Source organism: Pteronotus mesoamericanus, unplaced genomic scaffold (assembly GCF_021234165.1).
Source record: "Pteronotus mesoamericanus isolate MK-2021 breed Mesoamerican mustached bat unplaced genomic scaffold, CSHL_Meso_final scaffold_31, whole genome shotgun sequence".
In the NCBI taxonomy this organism is placed as follows: Eukaryota; Metazoa; Chordata; class Mammalia; order Chiroptera; family Mormoopidae; genus Pteronotus; species Pteronotus mesoamericanus.
Window position 1 is genome coordinate 22672386 of NW_026555312.1, and position 27065 is coordinate 22699450.

General features: G+C 34.9%; 1 protein-coding gene and 1 pseudogene across 1 annotated transcript in view; one reads left to right on the plus strand and one right to left on the minus strand.

Annotated features, from left to right (window-relative positions):
- The window catches only part of CAGE1 (cancer antigen 1), a 50308-nt gene that overhangs the window by 19760 nt on the left and 3483 nt on the right, over positions 1 to 27065 (minus strand). The window contains exons 4-11 of the mRNA XM_054591998.1: positions 26189 to 26276; positions 21825 to 22267; positions 16803 to 17861; positions 14672 to 14821; positions 12695 to 12805; positions 10043 to 10123; positions 9705 to 9827; positions 421 to 525 (exon numbers count right to left, since the gene is read on the minus strand). Of these exons, the coding sequence (XP_054447973.1) occupies positions 421 to 525; positions 9705 to 9827; positions 10043 to 10123; positions 12695 to 12805; positions 14672 to 14821; positions 16803 to 17861; positions 21825 to 22267; positions 26189 to 26276 (2160 nt within the window). The remainder of the gene's footprint in view (positions 1 to 420; positions 526 to 9704; positions 9828 to 10042; positions 10124 to 12694; positions 12806 to 14671; positions 14822 to 16802; positions 17862 to 21824; positions 22268 to 26188; positions 26277 to 27065) is intronic.
- On the plus strand, positions 8307 to 8664 carry LOC129085744 (40S ribosomal protein S26-like; annotated as a pseudogene).

Here is a 27065-nt window from a genome sequence, read left to right on the forward strand (position 1 = left end):
TCACAGAAGGTAAAATTTCATTCATTTTTATTGCCAAGTAACATTCCACTGTACATATGTACCACAGCTTTTCAATCCACCCATTTATTGATGGCCACTTGGGTTGCTTCCATATGTTAACGGTTTCTGAAAGGCAAACTAGAACACTGAGTTGGCAAAATTTAAAATTACCCTCAAAATGAAGTAGCAATATTAAAACCTGAAGTTGCTGACAGCAGAAGGATAGATACACACAATTTCCTTTTGCTAACTTTCAGCCAAAAGGCTAATGGGGACTTTTTATAACATCATTAGGAAGTAAAAGAAAATCTATATAAATGTGTTGTATCATTCCCTCAGATCTTTTTTAGCTCCAAAATTCTATTATTTTAATATTTGGCATAGTTTTCAAAAGACAAATTTCTGTAAGAAAATTTGTACCTTATTTATTAAATTGCCTAAATGTCTTTGATACTTGTCATTTTCTTTAACGAGTCTGGTGCAGTGGTCTTCTTTTGACTCTAGAAGATTTCCCAGTTTTGCAATCTATGGAGAAGCATAAGTAAAAATATAAACCTGGAAACAGCCATGAAAGAATGAATGCTAAGACCAAGTGAGAACTGTGAGCTATACTTTATTCCAATATTCTCTCAAACTGAGTTGTACTGTAGGTGAATCAAGAGATGCTGTGAACTGACACAGACAGCAGTATGGTGGCTGCCAGAGGGAAAGGGGGGAGGTGGGGAGGTAGAAAATGCCAAAGGGAGTCAAATATAGGGTAACAAAAGCAGATTTGACTTTGGCTAGTGAACACACAATGCAATCTACAGATGATGTATTATATAGAATTGTGCACTTTAAATCTATATAATTTTATTAACCTGTTTCACTGCAGTCACTTTAATAAAGTTAAAAGAAAAAAGATGCTAAGAACCAGATACTAGTTAGATTGCATTTAGAATAGATAAGCAGAAATTATGTTTCAGCTTTTCTCTTATTTAACACTCTGAAACAGCTTTGCAAAAAATTAAACACTTGTTGGTGAATGCAGATATTTATTAGCCCCCAACTCTTCCCTACCTTCTCTCCATATGTAACCAATGTAAAGACTTATTTGCTTCTGACTAAAACACTGTTGTTGTGCTTAACAATGCATTTTCATCTGTGATAAATACTCTCACTTACATAAATGACTGCCAGTTTTAAAAAAGGTTCAGCTCAATGTATGTCATATTCTGACCTATGGTTGAATTTTTATTTTCAGAAAAACCATTAAAAATTAAATATGATATTTTAAAAGTGACATCTAGGATTAATGATCAGGAAAGGGTATTTACAAGTTCCCTTAGCAGTTACCTTAATTTTCAAAGAAATTACAGAAGAAAAACAACAGAAATATTCCCATTAAATAATGTTAAGAATGGCCATCAATCTTCTAATGTTTTAAAAATACTTACATTTCCCCAGGAAGCAAAGGCTAACAAATTTTCTGCAGAAATAGCAACTAACTTGTTTTTTCTTTCTTATGTAAATGAGTTAATGGGACAATTTCAGATCAGCAGTCTTATTCAACTGATTGCACACATTATTTAAAGTAGGGAGTGCAGACATTATCACCTCAATTTAACAGATGAAACCAAGGTGAAGAGAATTTCAAAGATTTTTGAAGGATATGTCTAGAAGTAGAAAATATTTATCAACCATTAGCATAAAGCCTTTTCTATTCTGTTCCTTTGCATTTCATCTCACTCCTGGAGTGTAGATTTCCACTCAGCTTCACATAACGCATGATGTTTTACTGAAGCAATATGGAATTTCTCCTCACTTTTTCATTATAAACTTCATGGAATATTTTGAATTTCTTTCATGGTTTTCCAGATTAAAGTAATTCTTATAAGTCCTCGAATGAATATTTATTTGCTAACCTCAGATTAAAGAAAGAATAGCAAAATATATCTTAAAGAATATTTATTTTTGAGATAAAGAGATTGCTCTGTAAACTGGTTTTTGGGTTATAATGAGAAAATGTAAAATTTTAAGTTTCTTCTAAAGAGTATTAAGTTTCATTACTTTGAGAGTATAACACATATATAATAAACTGCACATATTTAAAGAGCACAACTTGATAAGTTTTTACATATGTATACAACTATGAAACCATCACCACAATCAAGATAGTGAACATATCCACCACAGCCCCTCCCACCAAAGTGTCCTCCTGCCTCTTGATAATCCCTCCCTCCTGCCTTTCTTTCTTGACTCCCACACTCTATGCTAGCCCAGGAAAATGCTGATCTGCTTTCTGTCACCATTGATTCGTTTGTATTTCCTGGAGTTTCATATAATGGAACCAAACAGCATTTACTCATGGCTGGCTCTTTTCACTCAGCATAATTATTTTGAGATTCATCTAGGTTACCTATGTGTAAGAAGTTCATTTTTTTTTTTACTAAGTGTATCATTGTATGGTTTATCCATTCATCTGTTGTACACAGTTGAGTTGCTTTCAGTTTTTGGCTATTTTAAACAATGCTGCTGGGAACCTTCATTTGCAAGTCTTTGTATAAACATATACTTTTGATTCTCTTGGGTAAATATCTAGGAATAGAATGATGGTATGTATATTTTTAACTTTTTAAGAAACTGCCCAAATGTTTTCCAAAGTGGTTGTAGCATTTTATATTCCCACCAGCAGTGTATAAGAGTTCCAATTACTTCACTTCCTCACCAATCCCTAGTATGAGCAGTATTTTTTTTTTCCCCAGATCAAGAGATGAATCCATGGCATAAGAATCCATGGTGTTGAAGCTAGAGAGGAACTCTCACACCCTCCTCCAGGGTCTGGATTCTATTGGGCTATTGGGCTAGTCCCCCAAACATTTCCTCCCAGCTTTCACTCAACTGGAGCGCTTGCTTTCCCCTCAACTCCCAAGTTAACATCTTCTTCTACACCCTCATGGGTTCCACTGACTGATCAAACTGTGATGTTTGTCATTCACCCTCTTAGCTTCTCATTCCTGAACTATGCCCCCTTCATAGTTTTCCCACCTCCCCAAATCCCAGAAATGTTTGTCCCATCTTTTTTTAAATACACACACACACACACACACACACACACACATATCTTTTGACCACCTTCATTAATTTCTCCCACTCCCCTCCCCTTTCACCCCTCCCTGCAATCGCCAACAACCGTTTCTCTGTATCTGAGATTGGTTTTGTTGTTGCTGTTTTTTGGTGGGGTTTTTTTTTTATTCCACATATAAGATAAATAGTATGATATTGATCTTTTTCTGACTTATTTCACTTAGCGCAATGACCTTGTGGATCATATAGTCATTCTATTTAATTTTTGAGGAATCTTCATACTGTTTTCCATGGTGGCTGCACCAATTTACATTCCCACCAACAGTGCACAAGGGTTCCCTTTTCTCCACATCCTTGTCAATATGTGTAATTTTCTGTCATTTTGATAACAGCCATTCTAACAGGTGTGAGGTAATTTCTCTGTAGTTTTGATTTGCATTTCTCCGATGATTAGTGATGTTGAGCATCTTTTCATGTACCTGTTGGCCATCTGTATGTCTTATTTGGAAAGTATCTATTCAGATATTCTGCTCAATTTTAACAGAATTTGTTTTTGCTTTGAGTTGTATGAGTTTCTCATATATTTCAGATATTAACCCGTTATCAGATATATGATTTGCAAATATTTTCTCTCATTCAGTAGGTTGCCTTTTTGTTCTGTTGATTTCCTTTTCTGTGCAGAAGCTTTTTAATTTGATGTAGTCCCACTTTTTATTTCCTTTGTTGCTTTTACTTTTGGTTTCAGGTTTAAAAAATTGTCACCAAGACCCACGTCAAAGAATTTACTGCCCACGTTTTCTTCTAGAAGTTTTTAGGAATATTTTATTGTTTATGCTACTAAGTTGTCCCAGTTTTTCCCCTTCGCCTCCCTCCACCCAGACCCTTCAGAAGGTTTATGTTTTCAGATATTATGTTAAAGACTTCAGTCCATTTTGAGTTGATTTTTGTGATTGGTATAAGAAAGATAGTGGTCTCGTTTCATTCTTTAGCATGTGGCTGTCTAATTTTCCCAACACTATTTATTAAAGATACAGTCCTTTTCTCCTTTTGTTGTAAACTTATTGACCAGATATGTGTGGATTTATTTCTGGGCTCTCTCTTCTATTCCATGGATCTACGTGTTTCTTTTTATACCATTATCATATTGTTTTAATTACTATAGCATTGTAACAGAGTTTGAAATCAGAGATCATGATGTCTTCAGTTTTTTTCCCTCTTTCTCCAGAATGTTTTGGCTATTTGGGGTCTTTTGTGTTCCATACAAATTATAGGTTTGTTTGTCCCATATCTGTGAAAAATGCCATGGGAATTTTCATAGATATTACATTGAATCCATAGACTGCTTTGGACAGTATGGACATTTTAACAATATTAATTCTTCTAATCCATGAGCATCAATTATCTTTCCACTTATTTGCATCTGCTTCAGTGTCTTTCCTTAATGTCTTCTGTTCAGTCTTTTAAATATACATTCTAATGGGTGTGTAATGGTATTCATCATGGTTTTAATTTACGTCTTAATGATGACGAAGTAAAATGTAGGTATAAAATATAGTGGTTAGACAATGATATACTTTACAAAATGTTCCCTTAATACTTCCAGTACCCCCATCTAACACTATACAAAGTTATTGCAATATTATTGACTCTTACTTATGCTGTACTTTACATCCCCATGACTATTTTGTGACTACCAATCTGTACTTCCTAATCCCTTCACTATTTTCACCCAGTCCCCAAACCCTCCTCTCCTGGCAATCATTAGTCTGTTCTTTGTCTCTTTCTGTTTTGTTCATATTGTTCTTTAGATTCCATGTGTAGATGAAATCATATGGTATTTGTCTTTCTCTGACTTACTTAGCATAATACCCTTTAGCATAATACTCTTTAGCATAATACGCTTTAGCATAATAATCCATGCTGCCACGAATGGCAATATTTCATTCTTGTTATGTTTTCCCACTAGTCTAATTGGGTTGATTATTTTCTTATTGTAATAGAGTTTGAGGGTTCTTTACATATTCTTGGTACAAGTTCTTTAACAGATCCATGACTTGCAAATATTTTCTCCCAGTTTGTGGCTCATCTTTTCATTAAAAGCTCAGTTTTTTAAAGTTTAAAAAAATATTTCAATAAGCCAGGGAGCGAAAGACAAATACCATATGATCTCACCTATAAGCAGAACCTAACCAACAATACAAAGATGCAAGGAAAATAAGACCAGCAACACTGAAAGGAAAAGAAATCAACAGAGACAAGAGGGAAGGAGGGAGTGGGGCGGGGAAAAGGAAGGGAAGGGGAAAGTCAAGGAACATATAGCAATGACTCATGGACAAAACCAAAGGGGAAGAGCTGAGGGAGGGAAGAAGGGAGGGGGCAAGGGAAAGTGGTGGGGGGAGGCAGAGACAAATGTATTTGAAAAAATAAATTAAAATTTAAAAAAAGAAATTAAAAAAAACTTCAAAATAGAAAAGTTTGGAAGACAGTTTATTAAAGTGAAATCACTGAAAAATCTAAAATATTTTTATAAAAGTATACAAAAGAGTACCTTTAATATGTAAAATAATATTTATGCAATGATTTAAAGGTGGAGGCAACATTTTTCTTTTGTAAAGGAATATACTATGAGATAACACTGAACATGGATATTTGGCTAATATTAATGAAACTTGTCCTTTAATGTGGTGTCTTATCCTTGATGTCTCAGAGATGTTATAAGGCTTCAGAGCTGAATGCTAGGAAACCTGAACCCACTCAAAGTCTCCGCCAAAGAAAGCAGACGTGAATAAAGAGAAACTAAAGGTTAGTAAAGTGACTTTCTATGTTTAAAGACCCTTGTAAGTAAAATAGATGACTTACATCTATCAGGTGAGGAGCAGCACTCCAAAGCTTTGTTCTGCCCTAGACCTTCCCATTCACCATACAGTTCACACAGGTGAGACTTCTCCACTTGGCAATACTCTACCTGGCCCTAAATTCCTAGATCCATAGATACTGTGCCTGGTGACCCCACACCCGCACCTCAACCTCCTGTTTGGTCCATGATTCTTGGGGCTTCCCGTCTAGGTTTTTAGCATGAAACTCACGCATAGTTTTTGGCCATGTTTAGTCCTTTGATTTTTCCATCCTCTTTTGCCTCCAGTGATGATCTCAGCTTTCATGCAGACACCTTTCCCTTTCCCTTCCCACCCCTCTCAAGTCATTGACCATACCTAAGTGAAGGTAGAAGAAATCAGATTTGAGCACAAGATAAATTGAGGAAAAAGCAGAAAATCTTTACATGGGTAGTGGACCCAGGAATATGTACTCTACAGATTTAAACCACTTTGTCTTGGAAGGCTGTCTGGAGTCTGCACATAGTGGATGTCATTTATTCTGTCACAATTCTTATTTGAAAATATAGTGCATCTGTTAAAATCTGTGTTAAATGAGAATTGCTAAAATCTGCAGATGAGACTGTACCACAGATATGATTAGTAAAAACAATGTATTGAATGTATTCATTACATTCCAATGAATGGAATGGAATGTTCCATCTTATTACAGGTATAAATTAAAAGAGCAATTGTTTACAAAAATTTCAAGTGATATTACTATTGGCAATTTTGGTAAAACAGTATCACTGACACACTGATATCTGCAAGATGAAGTTCAACTCTTTTGGAAATTCATGTGCATATTTATAGCTTAAAAAGCAGTAATCTCATTTCTGTGATTAGTGATTTCAATATGTATCACTAACAGGTGAGAGCTTTTAAAATCACAATGATACCACTGTCACATCTATTAAAATTAGTAATTTCTTCTTTTAAAGATTATATTTATTTATTTTTAGAGAGAGGGGAAGGGAGGGAGAAAGAAAGGGAGAGAAACATCAATGTGTGGTTGCCTCTCAAGAGTCCCCTCCTGGGCACCTGGCCCACAACTCAGGTATGTGCCCCAACTGGGAATTGAACCAGTGACCCTTTGGTTTACAGGCCAGTGTTCAATCCACTGAGCCAAACTAGCTGGGGCAATAATTTCTTAATATTACCTACTACCCAGGCTGTGTTTGATTTTCTGCTATTTTCTCACAAATATCTTTTTATAGTGGGTTTGTTCAAATCAGGATACACACAGGTTTCACATACTGCATTTGGTTGATTTGTCTCTAATCTGTAAGAGTTATCCCTCTCTTCTCCCTCCCTTTTCTGATGTCAGTTGTCTATTGATAATAATTTTTCACATTCTGGATCCGTTCTCATGATGTCATTTAATGTTTCTTTATCTACTGTCAACTGGTAATTAGGTCTAGCAGCTTGCTTTCAGATCTAGTTGTTTTTGATGGGACTACTTCGAAGACACTGTGTGCGTCCTCCTGCTTCATGATGGGGGACTCGGGTCTGCTTGTCTCACCTCTAGTGGTGTTGAGATTGATCAGTGGACTCAGATGTTTATTAGTCTGACCCATTCATTAACTGCTCCCTATCAGTCTTAAACTTAAAGGTTTTAGCAGCCATTATAGTTGCCTCATTTCCTTGTTTTATTCACAGATGCAAAATGTAATTTTATGAATGTATCTTTTCCTCTGTTTTTAATAGCTTACATTTTTCAATCAAGAACTCTCCCTCCTCAATTATTTGGTTTCTCTGAGATACAGTTTGTACAAGAAAGACTGTAGCAAGATTTTTAAAGTGATAGTATGTCTGACATGCTCCTATTTATGTTTTTTTCCTCATTCCAGCTTCCCAATGCTGGGAAGATTAAGGCCCGCTCTCATCATCTTTTGTGTCTGAAGCATAAAACTGCTAATGAATGACAGAATTTATTGAGTTGCTCTCATATTGCATGCCTATGCTCAAATTTTACCAATCTTCAAGGCCCAATTCCCTTCACAAAATTTCCCATGATTCTCCCACTTGGATGTCATCTGTTTCTCTGAACTCATCCTTCTACAGACATCACCTCTCTTAAATGCTTATCACTGTATCTCTTTTTAAGAAACTTTCCCTTTACTCTTTGTAAATAATTATTTATGTATTTTGTCTTTTTTTCTAGATTCCTTAGAAGCAGGAGCTATGTTTGATTTAGCTTCCTATCTCCCTAGTGACTAGTGTTCCTTAACCTTTTGTGGGAAGTCAATTACTTTTTAATGAAAAAAATTAATGAATTAGAAAAGAAGAAACATTTAAGGCTTCACAATAATGGACTTTTTCTTCTTTTAAAGATGAATGGGGCTCTCATGGGTACTCTCTTCTAAGATGACAAAAAAAAAGGAACAATGGTGTGCTAAAACAGGCTATGTCCATGTGCAGCCTATTCACTGCACCAGCTGAGCCCGATGAGTGCCCAAGGACAAGGCCATTAGGAAGCTCGTCATTTGAAACATAGTAGAGGCAGCAACTGTTAGGGACATTTCTGAAGTGAGTGTCTTCAATGCCTATGTGCTTCCCAAGCTCTATGGGAAGCTACATTACTGTGTGAATGTGCTATTCACAGCAAGGTAGTCGGGAGTCGTTCCTGTGAAGTCCAGAAGGACCGAACACCCCCACCCAGACTCAGACCTGTCAATGCTGCCCACAGCCTCCACCAAAGCCCATGCAAGGAGCTGAATCCTAAGGACTGAAGAAATAGTCTCTGGAAAAAAATAAAATGGAAATTATATTTGAAAAAGATAAACAGGTATGTTATAAATTAGTATATACACTTATTTTTAGTAATTTAGAAATATGATAGATTCTTTAATTAACTGCTATTAAAATAAATTACATTAATTAATCACCTTTTCATCATACTGGGATCCAACTGGATTGTAACTCTGTAGCTATCTAGCTACCAATATCATATTTTCATTTTCTTCTAACATATTTTTCCTGTTTATCTGCCTTTATTTTTTTCCAGCTTTGTTGAGATACAATTGGCATACAGCATTGTGTAAGTTTAAGGTATACAATTTGTTGACTTGATACACTCACATACTGCAAAATGATTCTACCATCCCATTAGCTAACACCTTCACTAAGTTAAGTAAGTACCATTTCTTTTCTGCAGTGATGCCCTTTTCTTTAGGTGCTGTCTAAAGTAAACTATGAGTAGTGTTTCCCAAAGCACCCCTTAATCATGGTGGTTGTAAACAGCTATCACAATAAGAATGGTGGTTGCATATGCAACAATGTAAATATGCTTAATTCACTATGAAAAATTACACATATCTGCCCTGGCTAGTGTGGCTCAGTGCATTGAGTGCCATCTGCGAACCCAAAGGTTTGATTCCCAGTCAGGGCACATGCTTGGGTTGTGGGCCAGGTCCCCAGTAGGGGGCATGTGAGAGGCAACCACACATTGATGTTTCTCTCCCTCTCTCCTTCCCTTCCTTTCTCTCTAAAAATAAGTAAATAAAATCTTAAAATAAAAATTGCACATATCTTTTGATTTCTGCATTTTGAAAGAAAGTAATCTAATTAGTCTACACAGAAATCAGAGGGGACATGTAAAATTTCAAAAACTGAAAATGCAAAGCTTAGTTCTATACTTTGTAAGTGAATAATACTGCCAAAATGCCAATATGTGACTGCTTTAATAAGCAAATTTCTTCAACTTGTTAATAAAATGGTGTTATATGTAAAAATGATAGTAAAGCAACAAAAAATTTTTCTTACCAAGATATTAAGCTCTTCATTTAGACTGTGGTACTTATCCAGTTTGGCTCCCAATAAGGTAGGTACATCTCTGACTTCATTTGAATTCACACTCTTGGTTTCATTTGAATCGAAGTCTGTAACCTGAGATTAAATATATTTATGTTCACTCACTTTCACACTTCTTTGAGCATTTGAAAATAAATAATTAGTGAAACAAAGAAATTTTCAGTGGCTAGAATAATAGAAGTGTAGAACTTAGAACTAGAAGGATTGAAATAAATTTACCAAAAGAATATAAACACCTGAAATTATATTTTTGCATCTTAAAGACAGTACATAGTAAAGGTTAAACTCACGTCAACAGCCTGATCTTGAAATGCTTTTTCATTAGCAATTAACTCCCTAAAAGTTGTGATTCTGTCTTTATGTTTCTGTAGCTAAGAAAAAAAAAGCATTTTATATTTCAGAGAAAGAGAGGAAATAAAACTACATTCTATAAACATTTATAATAAAATCATTAAATCATGCACAGTCCAATTCCTGGTCTTCCAAAAGACAAACTGCTTTTACAGGCTTTTGTCCAGAAGAGAGTTCACACAGCAGGCCTGAGGATGCTGTCCTTATAAAGGCCTGCTAGGCAGGCTGCCCTCCGACTGTACCTGGGAACTTCGGCTGTGGGAGTGTTTCCATCCTTTCCTGATATGAATGGCTCATTATGCGTAACATATTTGTACAAAGAATGGGGTTTATGCTGAATACCTCTTTCCGCCTGGAGGGTCTATAATTTTGGTGCGTGCTAGGGAGAAGGTGCCTATGTGAACAGCCCCCAATAAAAACTCTGGGTACTGGGTCTCAAATGGGCCTCCCTGGCAGACAATATTTCACATGTGTTGTCATAACTCACTGCTGGGGGAATGAAGCGAATCCTATGGGACTCCACTGGGAAAGGATGAAAGGTTGACTGGTTTCTTTGGCACCTTTTCCCTTTGCTGATTTTGCTCTGTATCCTCTCACTGCAATAATACATCATAGTTGCGAGTAAACTGTATGCTGAGTCCCCTGAGTCCCCACAAATCCCTGAACTTGAAGTTGGGCTTGGGATCTCCAGGGAGCTTATCCTAATATTCCATTGTTTTTATAATCAGGCTATGAAAATTCTTCTTTAAAGAAAAAAAAACTAACCAACTTTTCTACATGCAATTTATAATGATTTCTTATTTGTTCCTTCAGCATAACAATAAATCTTAATATTCAAATATCAGTGATATAAAGGGTGCTGCACAGAATATTTTTTATTATGAACAATTTCCAATATTTTTTAAAAATAGAGAAAAACTTTCATGAACCACCATGTAACTATCATTCAGCTTCAACTATTAATAGCTAATGGCCAATCTCGTATCATTTATATTTCCAGCCACTTCATTTTTTCTCCATGGCCTTCACCAAATCAAGTCACAGACATCATATAATCTCATTTGCCAATATTTCAGGAATTACACAGAAATTTACCAAAAGAGCATAAATATTTCAAATCATATTTTTGTACCATCCTGCTCCAACCCTCAACTTAGCTTATTTTTGAAGACTGGTTTAAGAAGTGGAAGCCAGTAATTTTTGTGCATGTTTATTTATTTCTTGATCCTTCTCTCTACAGGTTAACTAGGAGACAAAAGAGTTTCCCCAGAATACCTGCAACACATTTGCTCTCCCCTCAGTTCACAGAAGTAATTTCCTGATAGCACAGAACTAACTTTGTTATAATAACCCAAGATTTCAGATTTAAATATGTTTTTATTCCTTTAGCCAGATAAATTTGTCACTTTTGTATTCCTCTCAGATTAAAAACTGCACAGGTTAACATTCTGTTATCACCATCCCTATCTAATTTTCTCTCTTTTTTTTAATCCTCACTCGAGGACATGCTTATTGATTTTAAAGAGGGGGGAATGGGGTTGGGGGAGAGAGAGAGAAACATTAATCAGTTGCCTCTCTTATGTGCCCCAGCCAGGGACCGAACCCACAACCCAGGCATGTGCCCTGACCAGGAATTGAACTAGCAACCTTTTGGTTTATGGGACAACACTCCAGCCAAGTGAGCCACACCAGCCAGGGTTTAACTTACTCTCTTAATTTTATTTTTTATTCTCTGTAGCACTAGAGCAAGAAAAGAATAATTGAAGAAATTTCAAGAGCTTCTTCCTTACCCTTGTTCCACATAAGAAATAAAATGATTTGTTTTCACTTTATCCATTATTCCAAGTAATAAAGTTTGTAATCACTATAAAAATGTCAAAATACAGTATTTTTCAAGAATCAGTAGTGCCATGCAAAAGTGAAAAAATAATCATACCAATTTTTTTGATAGATGAACAAGACTTTCTAATACAGACCTATATTATAATACAAGTCAAATTTTGCACAATATATCTTCTTAGTGAGAGCCATAGTAAAGCTAATCTGGTCCACAAAAACAATTCTTTTTTAATTTAATTTAATTTTTTATTTCTTACAGAGAGGGGAAGGGAGGGAGAAATAAAGGGAGAGAAACATCAATATGAGAGAGAAATATTGACTGTTGCCTTTTATAAGCTCCAGGAGTGATTCTGTCACCCAAGCATGTGCCCTGATCATGAAACAAACTGGTGACCTTTCGGTTTGCAAGACAGTGCCCCACCAACTAAGCCATACCAGCTGGGGTGCACAAAAACAATTCTTCTAAAAAAAAAAATCCAAATTTTAGGATTCTCTTTATACATTTATATTACCTTTTACTTTGACTATTTTTTCACTAAAAATGATACCATTGTTATTTAAAATTTTTTTAATTTAGAGAGAGAGAAACGTTGATTTGTTGTTCTGCTTACTTATGCATTCATTGGTTGATTCTTGTATGTACTCTGACCAAGGATCAAACCGGCAATCTTGGCATATGGGGATAATGTTCTAACCAACTAGCTGCCCAGCCCGGGTGATACAATTTTTAGAATGAAGAATTCATACAGTACCTCTTCATCTAAATTTTTCTTTTTAAGATGGAAACTCTTCAATTTTTGCAGCATTGTATCACTAACTTTCTCACTCTCTTTGAAATGTTCAGCATCGAGATTGCTGATGTCCTAAAGATAACAGTTTGAGAAGCTAGTTTAAAATGTTTTCAGTAAAGCTAAAAGAAAGAAGGGAAAAACACAAATGAAACAAATGTCCCTCCCAAAATAAGTGACCAAACCAAAGGAGGTAAAATAATATTGAACTCAATTCTTCAATTACTCATCATGAGACATCCAATAAAGGGTTAGTGTGGAAAGAATTAATATAGATTTATACTTGTATACAAATTGTTTTGGGGACAGATTAATAAAATCAATGGGATGTTAATGCTCATTTATAATAACTATACATGCTCATGTATTCATACGTACATCCCTTCCTAACCTAATCAGTTAACTAATTCAAATTCTAGATAAATTATTGTAACTGACACTAAAATAATCAGACATCCTCAATAATACTAAAATTCTAGAATGAGAGTACTTGTACCAAAATAATCTAAGAGTGAAAAGTGCATGTATAGGAGTCAGACTGCCTGGGAGATTCTGCCTGAGCTCTGCCACTTTATCACATGTCAGACTTTGGACAAGAAACTCAACAATTCTAAGCCTTGATTTGTTTATCCATATTTTTTTTAAAGCCTGAAAATAAATATAAAGAATGGTGTTAGAGCTAATCCATGAAAAGCAGAAACAGTAAACTTAAATGGCTTCGAGGACAGGTTGGGAAGTCAGCAAATACTTGCCTATTAGGAGCTTAACCTGTATTAAGCATACAGAACATACAACATACCAAGTCTCTAATCTTGAAGGTTTATGTCCTAGTCGGGTGGGAGACAGAACAAGCAAACATAATATTGGTACTAAGAAGATCTATACTTCATTACTGAGAGGTCTGGTAGAGGAGAAGCAGCCAGCAAATATGACAGAGAAAGAACAGCCACTGCCAGTGAGATGGGAGAAAACCAAGTAAATACGGTGAATGGGCATATGTTTGAAAGCCAGGAACGGTGAAAAGGTTTGCAGCCAAGAAGAGGCTGTGTCACAAATTCCAGTATTTAAAAACACAACTTTAGGTAGATGGAGTCTGTGGGCCACTACTTTGTGATCTCTGCATAAAACGCTTAGCTCCATGTCTAGCATTCAGTAAATGCTAGTGTTCAACACATTTTAGCTAAGTCAAAATGGAAATAAGGTTTGTGTTGGAGCAGGAACATCACAAACCTATGCCATCAAACTTTGGCTTAGATGAATGCACTTAAGATCAAAGAAATGCAATAGAAGTGGAAAGAAGAGAGCTAGTTAATTTGAGAAACTATCAAATGTCATATTCTTTAATGTATTCTCATTAAATGTAGTGCTCTTTAGCTCCCAGGGCAGCGGCAGGTATCATTTCCCCTAATTACTTGAGGAAACGAAGGTAAAGTTACTTGGCCGTCACAGAACAGCCAGGAAATGGTGAAGTCAGGATTCGAACTCACTTGGCACTTACTTCATTTTTCATTCTATTAATGTACATAGCTCCACACTGTCCTTCTCCTTGGCCCAAAGCAATATTTTTAGATTGGGTAACAGCTCATTAATGTGAACAATCACTTATCCCTAGGAGCAGAATGACCCACAGTGTAAGACTACTGCTCTGAAAGAGCTTTCCTGAAAATGGGAAGTACTAAATGAAGGGTGTCACTGGGAGTCTTTATTTTTTATCCTATGTTACCATACTATATACTTGAGGGGTTTAGGTGTTGAAGAAAGATAAACAGAAAGAAACAGTAGGAGGAAGAAAAGGCTAATTGATTGGTTTAAGGGTGTCTATTTTGTCTTCCATTATTTTATTTCATAACTTAATTCTGTCATCTCACACTGCCTCTTTTGGTTTAAGTCCAACCTCAGGATTTCTCCCCCACTCAATAAAAATATGCATTTTTAAATTACCTGGCATGTGATAAATCTTGTCATCAGAGCCAGAAGATTGTGAATTTTGAAGGCTGGCTGGAAAGTCCTTTTCATGTCTGAGGGATTCATGCTTTCTTCTTCACAAGGTAAGTAATTCAGGAACAAATTAGAATGTATCATCTTTGCATCCTATGTGTACACAATTCAGATTTTTCACAATAAGATAAAGAGTCTGGGTTACTTTTAAAGTAAAATGCTGAATAAAATATCACTTCTAAAAACTCTGAATTGTCGTTCTCAAACTTTTTGATTCTCAGGACCCCTTTCTACTCTTAAAAGTTGTTGAGGATCTCAAAAACATTTTGTTCATGTAGGTTATAGCTATTAATATTTGTTGCATTAGAAATTAAAAGTGAGAACATTTAAAAATATTTACTTTTAAATAACAATAACTCTATTGTGTCACTATAAATAACAATTTAACAAAAAATTAATGCATTTTACAAAACAAAAAATTAATCAGAAGAGTGGGACTGTTACATTTTTTTGCAAATATTTTTAATACTGGCTTTATGGAAGACAGCTAGACTCTCATATTTGCTTCACACATTGTATGAGCCATGAAAACAATTACAACATCACACATCATTTAGTTTCTGGGATATTCCACTTTACATTTGTGAAAGAATGAAAGTGAAAAAGGCAATAACATCTTTATATTACTATGAAAATATTTTTGACTTCACAGACACTCCCAGATCACACTTTGAGAAAATGGACCTAGAGTTAATAAAAAGCAAAACTAAAAACAGAGTAAGGATGACTTGGGGATATTAAAGAAATTGGTTAATCAAGATAAAACAAAAAATTTTACTTTTTTTAAAAAAGAAAGCTCGAGGAAAAAAATTATATGCTGTGATAAACTTCTGTACATTTACACTAATTCATTCAGAGTTTACCACTTTAAAAATTGTCATGATTTGGTTAGCAGCTAAACTTAAGTTCATCTTTGCTTAAGTTAATGTTTCTCAGAGTGTGATGCCTGGACCAGCAGCATCAATGAGACCTAAGATCTTGTTAGAAATCCACATTCTCAGGCCCCACCACATACCTACTGAATCAGAAACTCTGGGGTGGGCCCTAATAATCTGCATTTTCACAGCTGATGTTCATGCATGCTAAAGTTTAAGAACCACTGGCTTAGATAATCCTCCCTTCTTTATGGAGAAAAGGTCACAAAGAAAATTTTTTAAACAGAGAGAATGTTTTCCTAAAAATCATTAAAAATAGAATTATTTACTTGCCAACAAGTATAGGTACTGATTACAGATTCATGAAAGAGTCCACCGCGGACATCTTAAGACAACATATCAGCTCATGTTATAACAAATACAAAAAATAAACATCCATTTTTCTTGTTCAGACTAGCCTTCTTTCTAAGAAGTCAGAGTTAATAAGATGGTACTGTAACAATTTTAAGGCAGGCCTACAAAACTGAAATAGTTGTGCTCGGTTTTGTGAAAATTATTACTTCCAGGACATGCTTCCAGGTTCTTGACCACCAAAAAAGCCATTTGAACTGCAGAGAATATCAAATTACAGCCCCTCCAAAAATACTGATATGGCTCTCATATTCTCATGCTGTTTTTAACTGATGTTAACTAGATTTATTGTGGTGATCATTTTACAACGTATACAAATATCACATCATTATGTTGTACTCCTGAAACTAATATAATGTTATATATCAATTATATCTCAATAAAAATGTTTATAATTTTACAAAATGAATGTGATATAATATAGGTTTGTTTTACCATGTAAACCAAATATGCAATTATATTATTTACTTTTATTGTTGAAGAGATTAAAACCCCCACTTAGAAAAATGATTTCTCAAAGGATGCTAAAGATAATTGGTCAGATGTACCGAGAAAAATCCCATTAATTTTCATGTTTACCAAAATAATCACAAGAGACTAGAAATGGCTGTTCTTTAATGTAGGTACCCAAGAACCGAAGAAAATTCTCCAAACCTGTGGTGCATTTTCCATTCTCTTTTTGCTTTATAATTCTTTCTGCAAAAAAATTTGTTATGCCTAATGATGCATCACCAGATTATTAGAAACTGCTGAGTTCTGCATTAGAGATTTTGAATTTGTGACAGTACCTTTGTGATATTTGACTTCATTACTTCCTCTAAATGCTCCTTTAACTGGGCAATCTCAAATTTAGGGACATAATTTTGCTCCTCACTCCTTGCAACCTGCTGCTGAAGTTTTGCATTTTCATTTTTTACTTCGTTGATCTTCTGCTCAAGTTTTGTATTCTTGGCCCTTTCACTTTCAGACATGAATTGCACATTTTTAAATTGCGCTACTAATTTCTCAAGTCTACATTTCAGTTTCTGTCTTTCTTCCAGGTTTTCCTTTTCATGTTTCTGAAATTCTTCCTGTAAAGACAGGAACTCTTGTTCTCGGGTCTCTTTTTCCCTTTTCAATAAGCCCAAAGCAGAACTGGTGGCATTTTCCAATTCTCTTTTGAGTTGCTGCAGTCTCTCTACCTCTTCTTCTTTCTTGCTTAAGGCTTTGCCCATCTCTATGCACTGACTAACAGTTTTGGTTTTTTGTTGCATTTCAGTTATGTACCTTTCCTGTAGACAAACATAATTTCCCTTGATCCTCTTAAGCTCTTCCTGTAAGATTTCCTTTTCTTTTCTAGATTCCTGAAGATGTTTTTGGGTGTTAGTTAAAATGTCATGCAAATTCTGCAATGTCTTGTCAGTTTCATTCTTCTCTATCATTACTCTATATTTGTCTTCAATTAATGCTTCGACATTCTCCTTTAGCTTATTTATGATATCAACAAACATGTGCTGCTTGTTAGTCTTCACCAGTAGTTCTTCAACCTTCTTCTCTAAGTACATGTTAGTACACTGTAGGTTTTGGATCAGAGTTTGCTGCTTTTTGTTAGTATGTTTTAATTTCTGCAAGACTTCATTTAAAGCCATATCCTCCTCCAGAGGTTGTAAGCTTTCCAAGCTTTGCTCTGTGTCAGGTGTCTTGCTGTCCTCCCGAGATGCTCCACCACTCCAAAAAATGCCTGCATGAGAACAAGTTGACACAATCCCTAGACTCTCCATGTCCTCCACTGTGACTTCCTTTTGGTGACTGACTGACATCTCAGGAATCTCCCCAGAATTCTGTATCCCTTCTGAAGAAACTGAAGCCTGTAAATTATAGTAAATAAGTGTGAAAGAGTAGAATTACCTTGAACTTTGAAGTCAGAACTAGCCTTGAATCATAGATCCCTAGTTTGGTTTCCTTGGCCATAAAATAACTCTATTTCCAATAATAACACCTACTTAACAAAAATACTTAAGTATTAATTACTACATGTATGTATAGCACCTAACAGCATAGCAGAACACAAACAACAGGTATGTGATAAAAATATGAATCATATTTACTTTTACAAAAAAATTAAACTTTGATACTCTCACCATTTTCTCTGATGTAAGCTTTTCTGGACATACATAACATAGGCTGTTTGACTTTACATAAATTAAAACAAATTTATCAATTATCCTACAATCTGTGAAGCCTCTTTTAAATCCTTTTTTCATTCCTCACTAAACCATTATCTCATTGTGCTATGACCTGTAAACATCAGTGTGCCAGATAAACATGTCTTGTGATTGATTTCTGCCTATGATACTGGTTTTGGGGAGTTTAAACAGGACAGTAAGTTGTGGTAAAACAAAGCTGAAATGAACATGACATTAAAAAAAACAGTAAAAGATATTTGTAGGAGTGGGCTGCATAACTTTCCAGAATTTAGATATTGGACCCCTATATTTTCTTTTCTAATCCTCACCCAGGGACACATTTACTGATGAGAGAGAGAGAGATCAATCTGAGAGACAAACATCAATCGCCTCCTGTATGTGCCCTGACCGGGGATCAAACTCGAAAGCTAGGTATATGCCCTGACTGGGAATGGAACTTACAACCTTTTGGTACATGGGATGATGCTCCAACAAACGGCACCACCTGCCCAGGGCTGAATCCCTGTATTTAAATGTTTCTTCATTGTTCTGGGATAAAGACAACTATCCTTACTGAAGCCTACAAGGTCCTAATGTCTGACCTTAATATCTGACCCATGCTACCTCTTCATCCTCATCTACTACATCCCTGTTGCTTCCTCCAATTCACCAACCCTGGGCATCTTTCAGGACCTAGTAGGGATGTTGCTCCCTGCAGCCACAAGTTTTTTTGCACATTAATTTTGCACGGAAGGCTCTTCCACCCCTGGTTACCTAATTCACTCCTACGCATCTTACAAAGCTTCGCTCAATTCCCACTACATCAGGGAAGCCTTCTCCAAATTCCCTGACCAAGGTAGTAAGACACCTACCTTACTTTTATTTGCAGCAATAATCATTCCTGCAAGTTTACATGTAATTTTACATAACGTTATATACATTTTACGTACACTTTATTTTTTTAAAGATTTTATTTATTTTTTTAGAGAGAGGGGAAGGGAGGGGGAGAGAAAGGGAGAACATCAATGTGCAAGAGAAACTTCTATTGGTTGTCTCTTGCACACCCGCAACCAGGGACCTAGCATGCAACTCTGGCATGTGCCCTGACTGGGAATGGAATTGTGACCTCTCCAGTTCATAGGCTGATGTCCAACCCACTGAGCAGCCACACCAGCCAGGGCCACTTACACTTTATATGTAAGTTTTATTCACAACACTTACCATAGTTGAAAATTTACATTTATTTGTGTAATTATTTGCTTAATGTACCCCATCATGAAAACAGCATCATCTTCTACTAGGATGTTATTTTCATGATGACAAAATCCATATTTTTTAACCATTATATAGCCAACACATAGCACAGGGCCTAGCCCATATTAGATGCCTGAAAGTATTTATTGACTGATGAATAAATGACTAAGTGCAATGGAAATAGGAAGGAACAATATTTGGAAATCCTAATTAAACAGATTTTTTAAATGTTGTTTTCCAGAAACAAAGGGAAATAAAGTCCTCTTTTAAATACTGCTTCCAAAAATGAACAAAAAACTGGTCACACTTGCATATTAAACATAATAATCATAGCTTTTCTCATCAAACTTACAATAAGAAGATATTATTTATGCTATTCTTTGATTTTTTTCTACTTGCTCACACCAATTCTTAAAAAACTTTTTTGTTCAGAGCACATAAATTTTATATTGTTAGTATCTTTAGTGCTCTTAAGCTACTACATGCCCAGGTTTAATAAATCAAAAGACAAGTTAATGTTTTCACTTTGGTGAAAAAAATAATAATTTTTGCTTGTCAACATAAATACCATATGATAGAAAAATCTTAAAAATTCCTTGTCAAATAACTTAATACCTCTGTATTGCTTGCTCTTCACAACATTTTTCTTAATGTATACTGAGTTCTAGTCAACTTAATTTACCAAATACAGGAACTTATTCAAGGTACCATGTAGATGCTAAGGTGCATAAAAAAGTAGGACAGAGCCCTGATCCTCAAAGAAATTATCATTTGGTAGATCAAATCTCCTAGTATGAACTTGATTTTATTAGAAAAATTTATTTCTAAACTGATCAAGCTCTAGGAAGGCATTTTCCCCAGAGAAGGCATTTTCCCCAGAGAAGGCATTTTCCCCTGTGCTGATTAAATAATTTATCACTACTTGGAAAGGTCTCAGATTATAGAATTAAAAAACAAAACACAAAACACCCAAGCACATACAATGGGCTAAAGATAGTTTATTCAATAAATGGTGTTGGGGAAATTGGACAGGTATGTGCAGAAAAATTAAACTAGACCACCTTCTTACACCACACACAAGAATAAATTCAAAATGGATTAAAGAATTAAATGTTAGACTGGAAACCATAAAAATTATAGAAAACAGGGCAGAAAAATCTTGGACATTGCTCATAGCAATATTTTTTCAGATATTATCTCCCCAGGCAAGGGAAACAAAATTAAAAATAAACAACTAGGACTACTTCAAACTAAAAAGGTTTGGCACAGCAAGGGAAAACATCAACAAATAAAAAGACAACCCACAGAATGGGAGAATATATGCACTAATACATCTGATAAAAGGTTAATATCTGAAATTTATAAAGAACTTACAAAACTTAACACCAAAAAACCAAACACCCCAATTTAAAAAATGGGCAAAGGACCTGAATAGACACTTCTCCATAGAGGACATACAGATGGCCAATAGACGTATGAAAAGATGCTCAACATCACTAATCATCAGAGGAATGCAAATTAAAACCTCACACCTGTCATCTCACACCTGTCAGAATGGTCATCATCAATAAATCAACAAACAGTAATTGCTGGTGAGGATGTGGAGAAAGAGAAACTCTTTTGAACCAGATTGCAGACTGGTGCAACCACTGTGGAAAGCTGTACAGAGATACCTCAGAAAATTAAAGTAGATCTCCATTTGTATGCAGCAATCTCACTTCTGGGAATATATCCGAAGGAACCCAAAACATTAATGCAAAAGACCATAAGCACCCCTATGTTCATTGCAGTGTTATTTACAATCACCAAGATATGGAAGCAGCCCAAGTGTCCATCAGATGAGTGGATAAAACTACAGGACGTTAACACATGGAATACCACTCAGCTGTAAGAAAGAAAAGTTTACCCTTTGCAACAGTATGGATACACCTGCAGAACACTATGCTAAGTGAAATAAGCCAGTCAGAGAAAGACAAATACCATATGATTTCACTCACATGTGGAATCTAATAAACAAACTGAACAAGCAAAATAGAAACAGACTCATAAATAGAGAGCAGGATGGCAGCTAAGGAATGGGGGAGGTTGGGGTAGAGGGGTTGAGCAAAAACGAAAAAGGGCTCATGGACATGGACAGCAGTGTGGTGGTTGCAGGGGTGGCGTGGAGGAAGAGAGTATAAGGGGACTAAGTGGTAACGGAAAACATACAATAACATTTTTTAAAAAATACACTTTTGACATTTTACTCAAAAATAAAAATAAATCCTTCAATACTGTACAGGTTGTACTAACCATCAAAAATCTTACCTCCCCTGTTGTATGATAAGCTCTCAGACCATACTGGTTAAAGCTATTCTCTTTGTAAAATGGGTTTTCAACATCACTGTGTACACATTCTTTACACAAGAAGCTTTCAGGTTGACAAGGGTTGAGGGCAGAGTCCTGGGCAGAATTTTTAGCCAGTGACATGTCCGTGAATTTCAGTGTCTCCCTACTGCAGTGGATTACAGGTGGGCTTTTAGGAAGTTGCCTGACACATTCATCAGCAACTTGGTCTTCGTTTGTGGAAGTGCTAGTTTCCACTGAATTTTCTTCCTTAATTGAATCTTCCTTTATATTGTTGTCTTTTGCATAATTATATACATGACTTTGCATTTCTTCTGGCTTCTCTGTGTAAGGTATGCCACCTGTCATGTTTTGAAACATTATAATTTCATCATTAAATGCTTTCGTCTGATGAAATTTGAAAATTGGTTCACATTGTCTGAAGGAAGAAATGCTGGTGTCAATGGGCCCAGTTAGCATATCTTGTGAATAATTTTCATTGTTCACATCTCATTAGAAAGAGATAGAAGAAAATAAGAATTAGCTGACCATAAATTTATGTATTAAGTTATATTAACATTTATGAAATAAAATCTTTGAGCCTTTTAAGAATTATATATATTTCAACATTTTGCACTGAGTGGATTTTAGCATGGCTTTGTGCTAGCAAACAAAACAACTTTTTTACGTGGGAGAAAGAAGTTCTCATATGACTGTTTCAAAAGCTTGTTATATATTACTCTGGTTAAATACCAATACAACAAAGTCCAAGACATCTTCAAAATTATTTTGTTGCACTGTAATTTTAAAATGTTTTAATTACAAAATGTCTCAAAAGAATACAAAAGCAAAGTGAATAGTGTATAGCAAACATACATGTACTTGTTTAATCTCACAACAATCCCATGTTGGTTCTTTAATTATCTTTGTTTTACAGATAAGGAAACAGACATAAGAGATATTAAATCACTTGTCTAATATAACAAAGCTGGTAAGATTCTAGGATTCTAGTTCTAAATGGTATGGTATACACAGTTTCTCAATATGACAAATTACCCAGATTTAATAGATTTTTAAAAACCTATTTTTAAATAAGCAAATAAGGCAAAATAGAACTAGTATTGCAAAATTAATGATCTCTCCTTTCTACCTAAATTTCCTTTTTCCCTCCCTAGAGATAACCACTATTATTGAAATCAGTATTTATTCACTCTTCCCATCCATATTTTCTTTCACTAGTGACTTATGTACCCTAAATAATATATATCAAGTTCCCAGACTTTCTCATTCTGTGGCATCTTAAAAATCTCAGTAATTTTTTCACAGAACCCCTGTACCTAACAGTTCCATTTGTTAAGTAGTTAAGCTCAACCAACTTAACAAGTATTTGTCCTACCAACTTAAAAGCTGTTTTAAAATATACAGAAACTGAAAGAAAAATATTTATTTCATTCTTAAACAACCAAATTTATTACTTGATTGTACCTTTGGGCACCACACGTTTCAAAGTTTGGAATCAGATTGGAAAAGGCCAATCCTCACTACCCATTCCACCTTGATTTTCATGCAATACTTGCAACTTAATCACAGCAATCTCCAAAACTGCAGCTTTGCAAGTAAGATATTATAGAAAGGATTGTAGTGTGGTTTTACAGTCAAATCTCAGTTCTCGAACATCTCCCGTTTCGAACTATTTGGTTCTTAACCGAGTTGTTCATGGAAAAAAAATTCTCAGTTGTTGAATAAAACTTTCGTTCTCAACCCAGTAACACTTTCATGCTGACACCTGTATGATCAGTCACATGTATCTCAGAAGCGATTCAGTTTTCAAACAAATCACTTCTTGGATAGTCTTCTGGAACGAATTACGTTTGAAAACCAAGGTGCCACTGTATATTGAAATAATGAGCTATCTCATGCTAGTAATTTGTGGGACCCAACAGATGTCTAGTACCACTGTTTACTTCAAATTTCAAAATATCCTGCAGCACCCTGAGCAAACTGTGGTTACACAATATTGTTTTCTGTTTTAAAATTTGTAACTAGCATCATTATACATATACATATATATATACATGTATAACTTTATCTCCCTATTTAATCTACACAGAGAACATATACAAAAAATTGGGCTAGACTCAGAGGAAGGCAAAATATCAGTAACTTAAAATATGCAGAGACATCATCATACTGGCAGAATGCAGCAATTATTTGAAAAGACTTCTGACCAAAGTGAAAGAAGGAAATACCAAAGCAGGACTGCATTTGAACATTTAGAAGACAAATAGATAGCATGAAATAGGCAACTTTAACATAGACAATGAAGATAATGGAATTGTTAAACATTTTGCTTACTTTGGTTCAGTCATCAATTCAAATGAAGACTGCAGCCAAGAAATTAAAAAAAAAAAAGAAAGAAAGAAAAAAGCTGAGACTTGAAAGGCAGCAATGGAAGAATTAAGAAAGATCAATCACCAAGAGCAAATATGTGTTATTAGAGACCAAGGCTAAGATTATCCATACCATCTTATTCCCGATTACTATGTACAAATGTGAAAGCTAGACAGTGAAGGCTGATAGGAAAAAATTTCCTTCATTCAATATATGGTGTTGGAGGAGAGCTCTGTGGATACTCTGGACCACCAGAAAGGTGAGCAAATAGGTCGTAGAATATTTAGGTTTTAAACCTAAAACATCACTGGAGGCAAAAATTACAAAACTGAAGCTGTCCCATTTAGGGTACATCTTGAGAGACCAAGGTTCTTAGGAAAAGTTAATAATGATGGGAAAAATAGAAGGCAACAGGAAAAAAGAAAGACCAAAAATGAGATGGACTGACTTCATGAGCAGGGCTATTGAGGACAGGACATTATGGACATCACTCATTTATAGTGTTACCAGGAGCTGGAGTCAACTCAATGGTACATCATAACCATATACAGGGTCCAGCAGAAGTAAAGCCATTTTACTCTGGTAGGGTAGGGTGGGGTTGGTAGGGTACATGAGTGTCTCACATGAAATGGACAGCAATTTGAACATTTCACCTAAAATGTCATATGGTGTGCTTGAGTGTGATGTTGTTATGTTACAGAATTATGTGCTTATGATTTTGTAATAATAGATTTGAGATACCAACTCATTAAAAAGGGGGGTTATTTGTATCATGCCTTGTATAACCATATAAAACAGTTTTTATATCATTAAAATTTTGTTTTTCATACTTAGCCATGTAAATACATGTACATCTAGTTAATTACACAGAAGAATTATGCTTTATTTCCTTTTCTTGGGCCTATTTCTAATTTTGTTATTAAAAACAATACTCAGTGAACATCCTAATACACATTTTCTTGTATACTAATGTAAGAATTTTTGTCTAGACCCTGAGTATATACCTAGAAGTGGAATTGCTGGATTATAGAAAATACGTATCTTCAACTTTACTAGATACTGCAAAATTATTCTCCAAATTGGTTATACTTATACTTTTTCCAGTAGTATGAGTTCCTTCACTCTACATCCTTCCAATATGTCAAACTGGTATGTGTGAAATGGTATTTTGTGGTCTTTTAATGTACATCTTTTTAGGTATTTAATGGTCTTTCAGGTTTCCTTTTCTGTCATCTGCCGTTTAAATACTCTCAGGGACTGAAATGTTTCCTCAAAATTCACATGTTGAAGGCTTAATCCTCAGTACCTTAGAATGTTATTTATTTGGAGATAGGGCCTTTAAGAGGGTAATCAAGGATAGATGAGGTCATTACGGTGGGGCCCTGATACAAAATAACTGAGGTACTTGTAAGAAGAGACACCAGGGAGGCACAGAGAAAAGCCATGTGAGGACACAAGAAGATGGCCATCTGAAAGGCCTCAGGAGAAACCAACTCTGCAGGCACTTGATCTTGGATTTCCAGCCTCTAGAACTGTGAGAATATAAATTTGAATTGCTGAAGCCAGCCAGTCTGTGGTATTTTGTTATGGTAGCTGTAGCAAACTAATACAGATATGTTTCCTGTTTTTCTGTTGAGTTGTATGTACCTTTTTCTTATTGGAATTCTGTATCTTTGGATACTAATCCTTTGTCATTTGCATACATTACATGTACCTTAGATTGTGTGTGGCTTGCTTTTTTACTGTTGATTCTGGTTTGGAAACACAAATATTTTAAATTTTAATGTAGTTGAATGTGTTAATTATGGTTTGTATTTCTTGTGTTACTCCCAGGGTCTGTTCTCATCTTTAAAATAAAGATAAAAACAGCCCTTACTTATGAAGAGGAAAAAAATTTTTATTTCATGAGCTTGTTTATGGATTAAATGTGATAATGTACATAAAATGCTTAGCACAGTTCCTGGCCATTATTATTATCATCACAGGACACAAAAAGATCTTAGTTTCTGTTTGTATATTGCCAACAAAGAGATACTCACCACCTATCAAACCATCTAGTGTGCTATAAATTTCCTCAGAAAGTGTGAGTTTAGACTCATTTTCCCTTTTTAAAGTCTTTATTTCATTCTGTATTAATAATAAAAAAGGCATTAATATTAATACATCAAACATCATAAGTCTCTTCTAAAGGTATATGTACATTGCTATGTAATTTTGGTTAGAATTTTTTCTTGCTCAGGTAGAATGTGCTTTCTAGTATCTTTCCCCAGTGCATATCTGAGCTTTCTTTTAGTAAAATCGTGTTAATAAAGCCACAATATTAAATTAGAGAGTTAAAGGAGTATCTTGCTGTTTTAATACTTTGGTTTTTGGTAAGTCAAATCGTGTTCCTATAAACATATGGATATATGATAACCTATATATGTCTTGTTGATAATTCTTTGATGCTAGTTAAATCTGGTCTATTCAAGTTTTTAAACATTGGATATATAAAATAGGGACCTAGTACTGAGGTGAAATCTGAATCCAGTAAATAGAAATCTATAAAAATTTATGTAGGGCTTATTCTCAAAGTCACCTTAATGTTATCTAAGATGAAGTAGTTTAAGTAAATTAACAGTATAAATAAAATAGTAAGAAAAATATTTCAAATGTTTAAGGAAAACATTGGTTTAATCATGGACAGCATATCAAGTATGTGAACCTAAACGATACCCTATAAAAGTTCTTATCTCTTATTAAAGTCAGGTAGTTACAAATCTCTATTCAATATGCTTTTTATAGCATCGTTCCACTTTCTGAATATACCTCAGGTAAAATAAAAACTGAATTATATTTTATAACTGTTTTTTGGACTTGTTAATTCAGAACATTTCTCCTAATTAGATTTTTCCAGTATCAGGAATAATATATTTG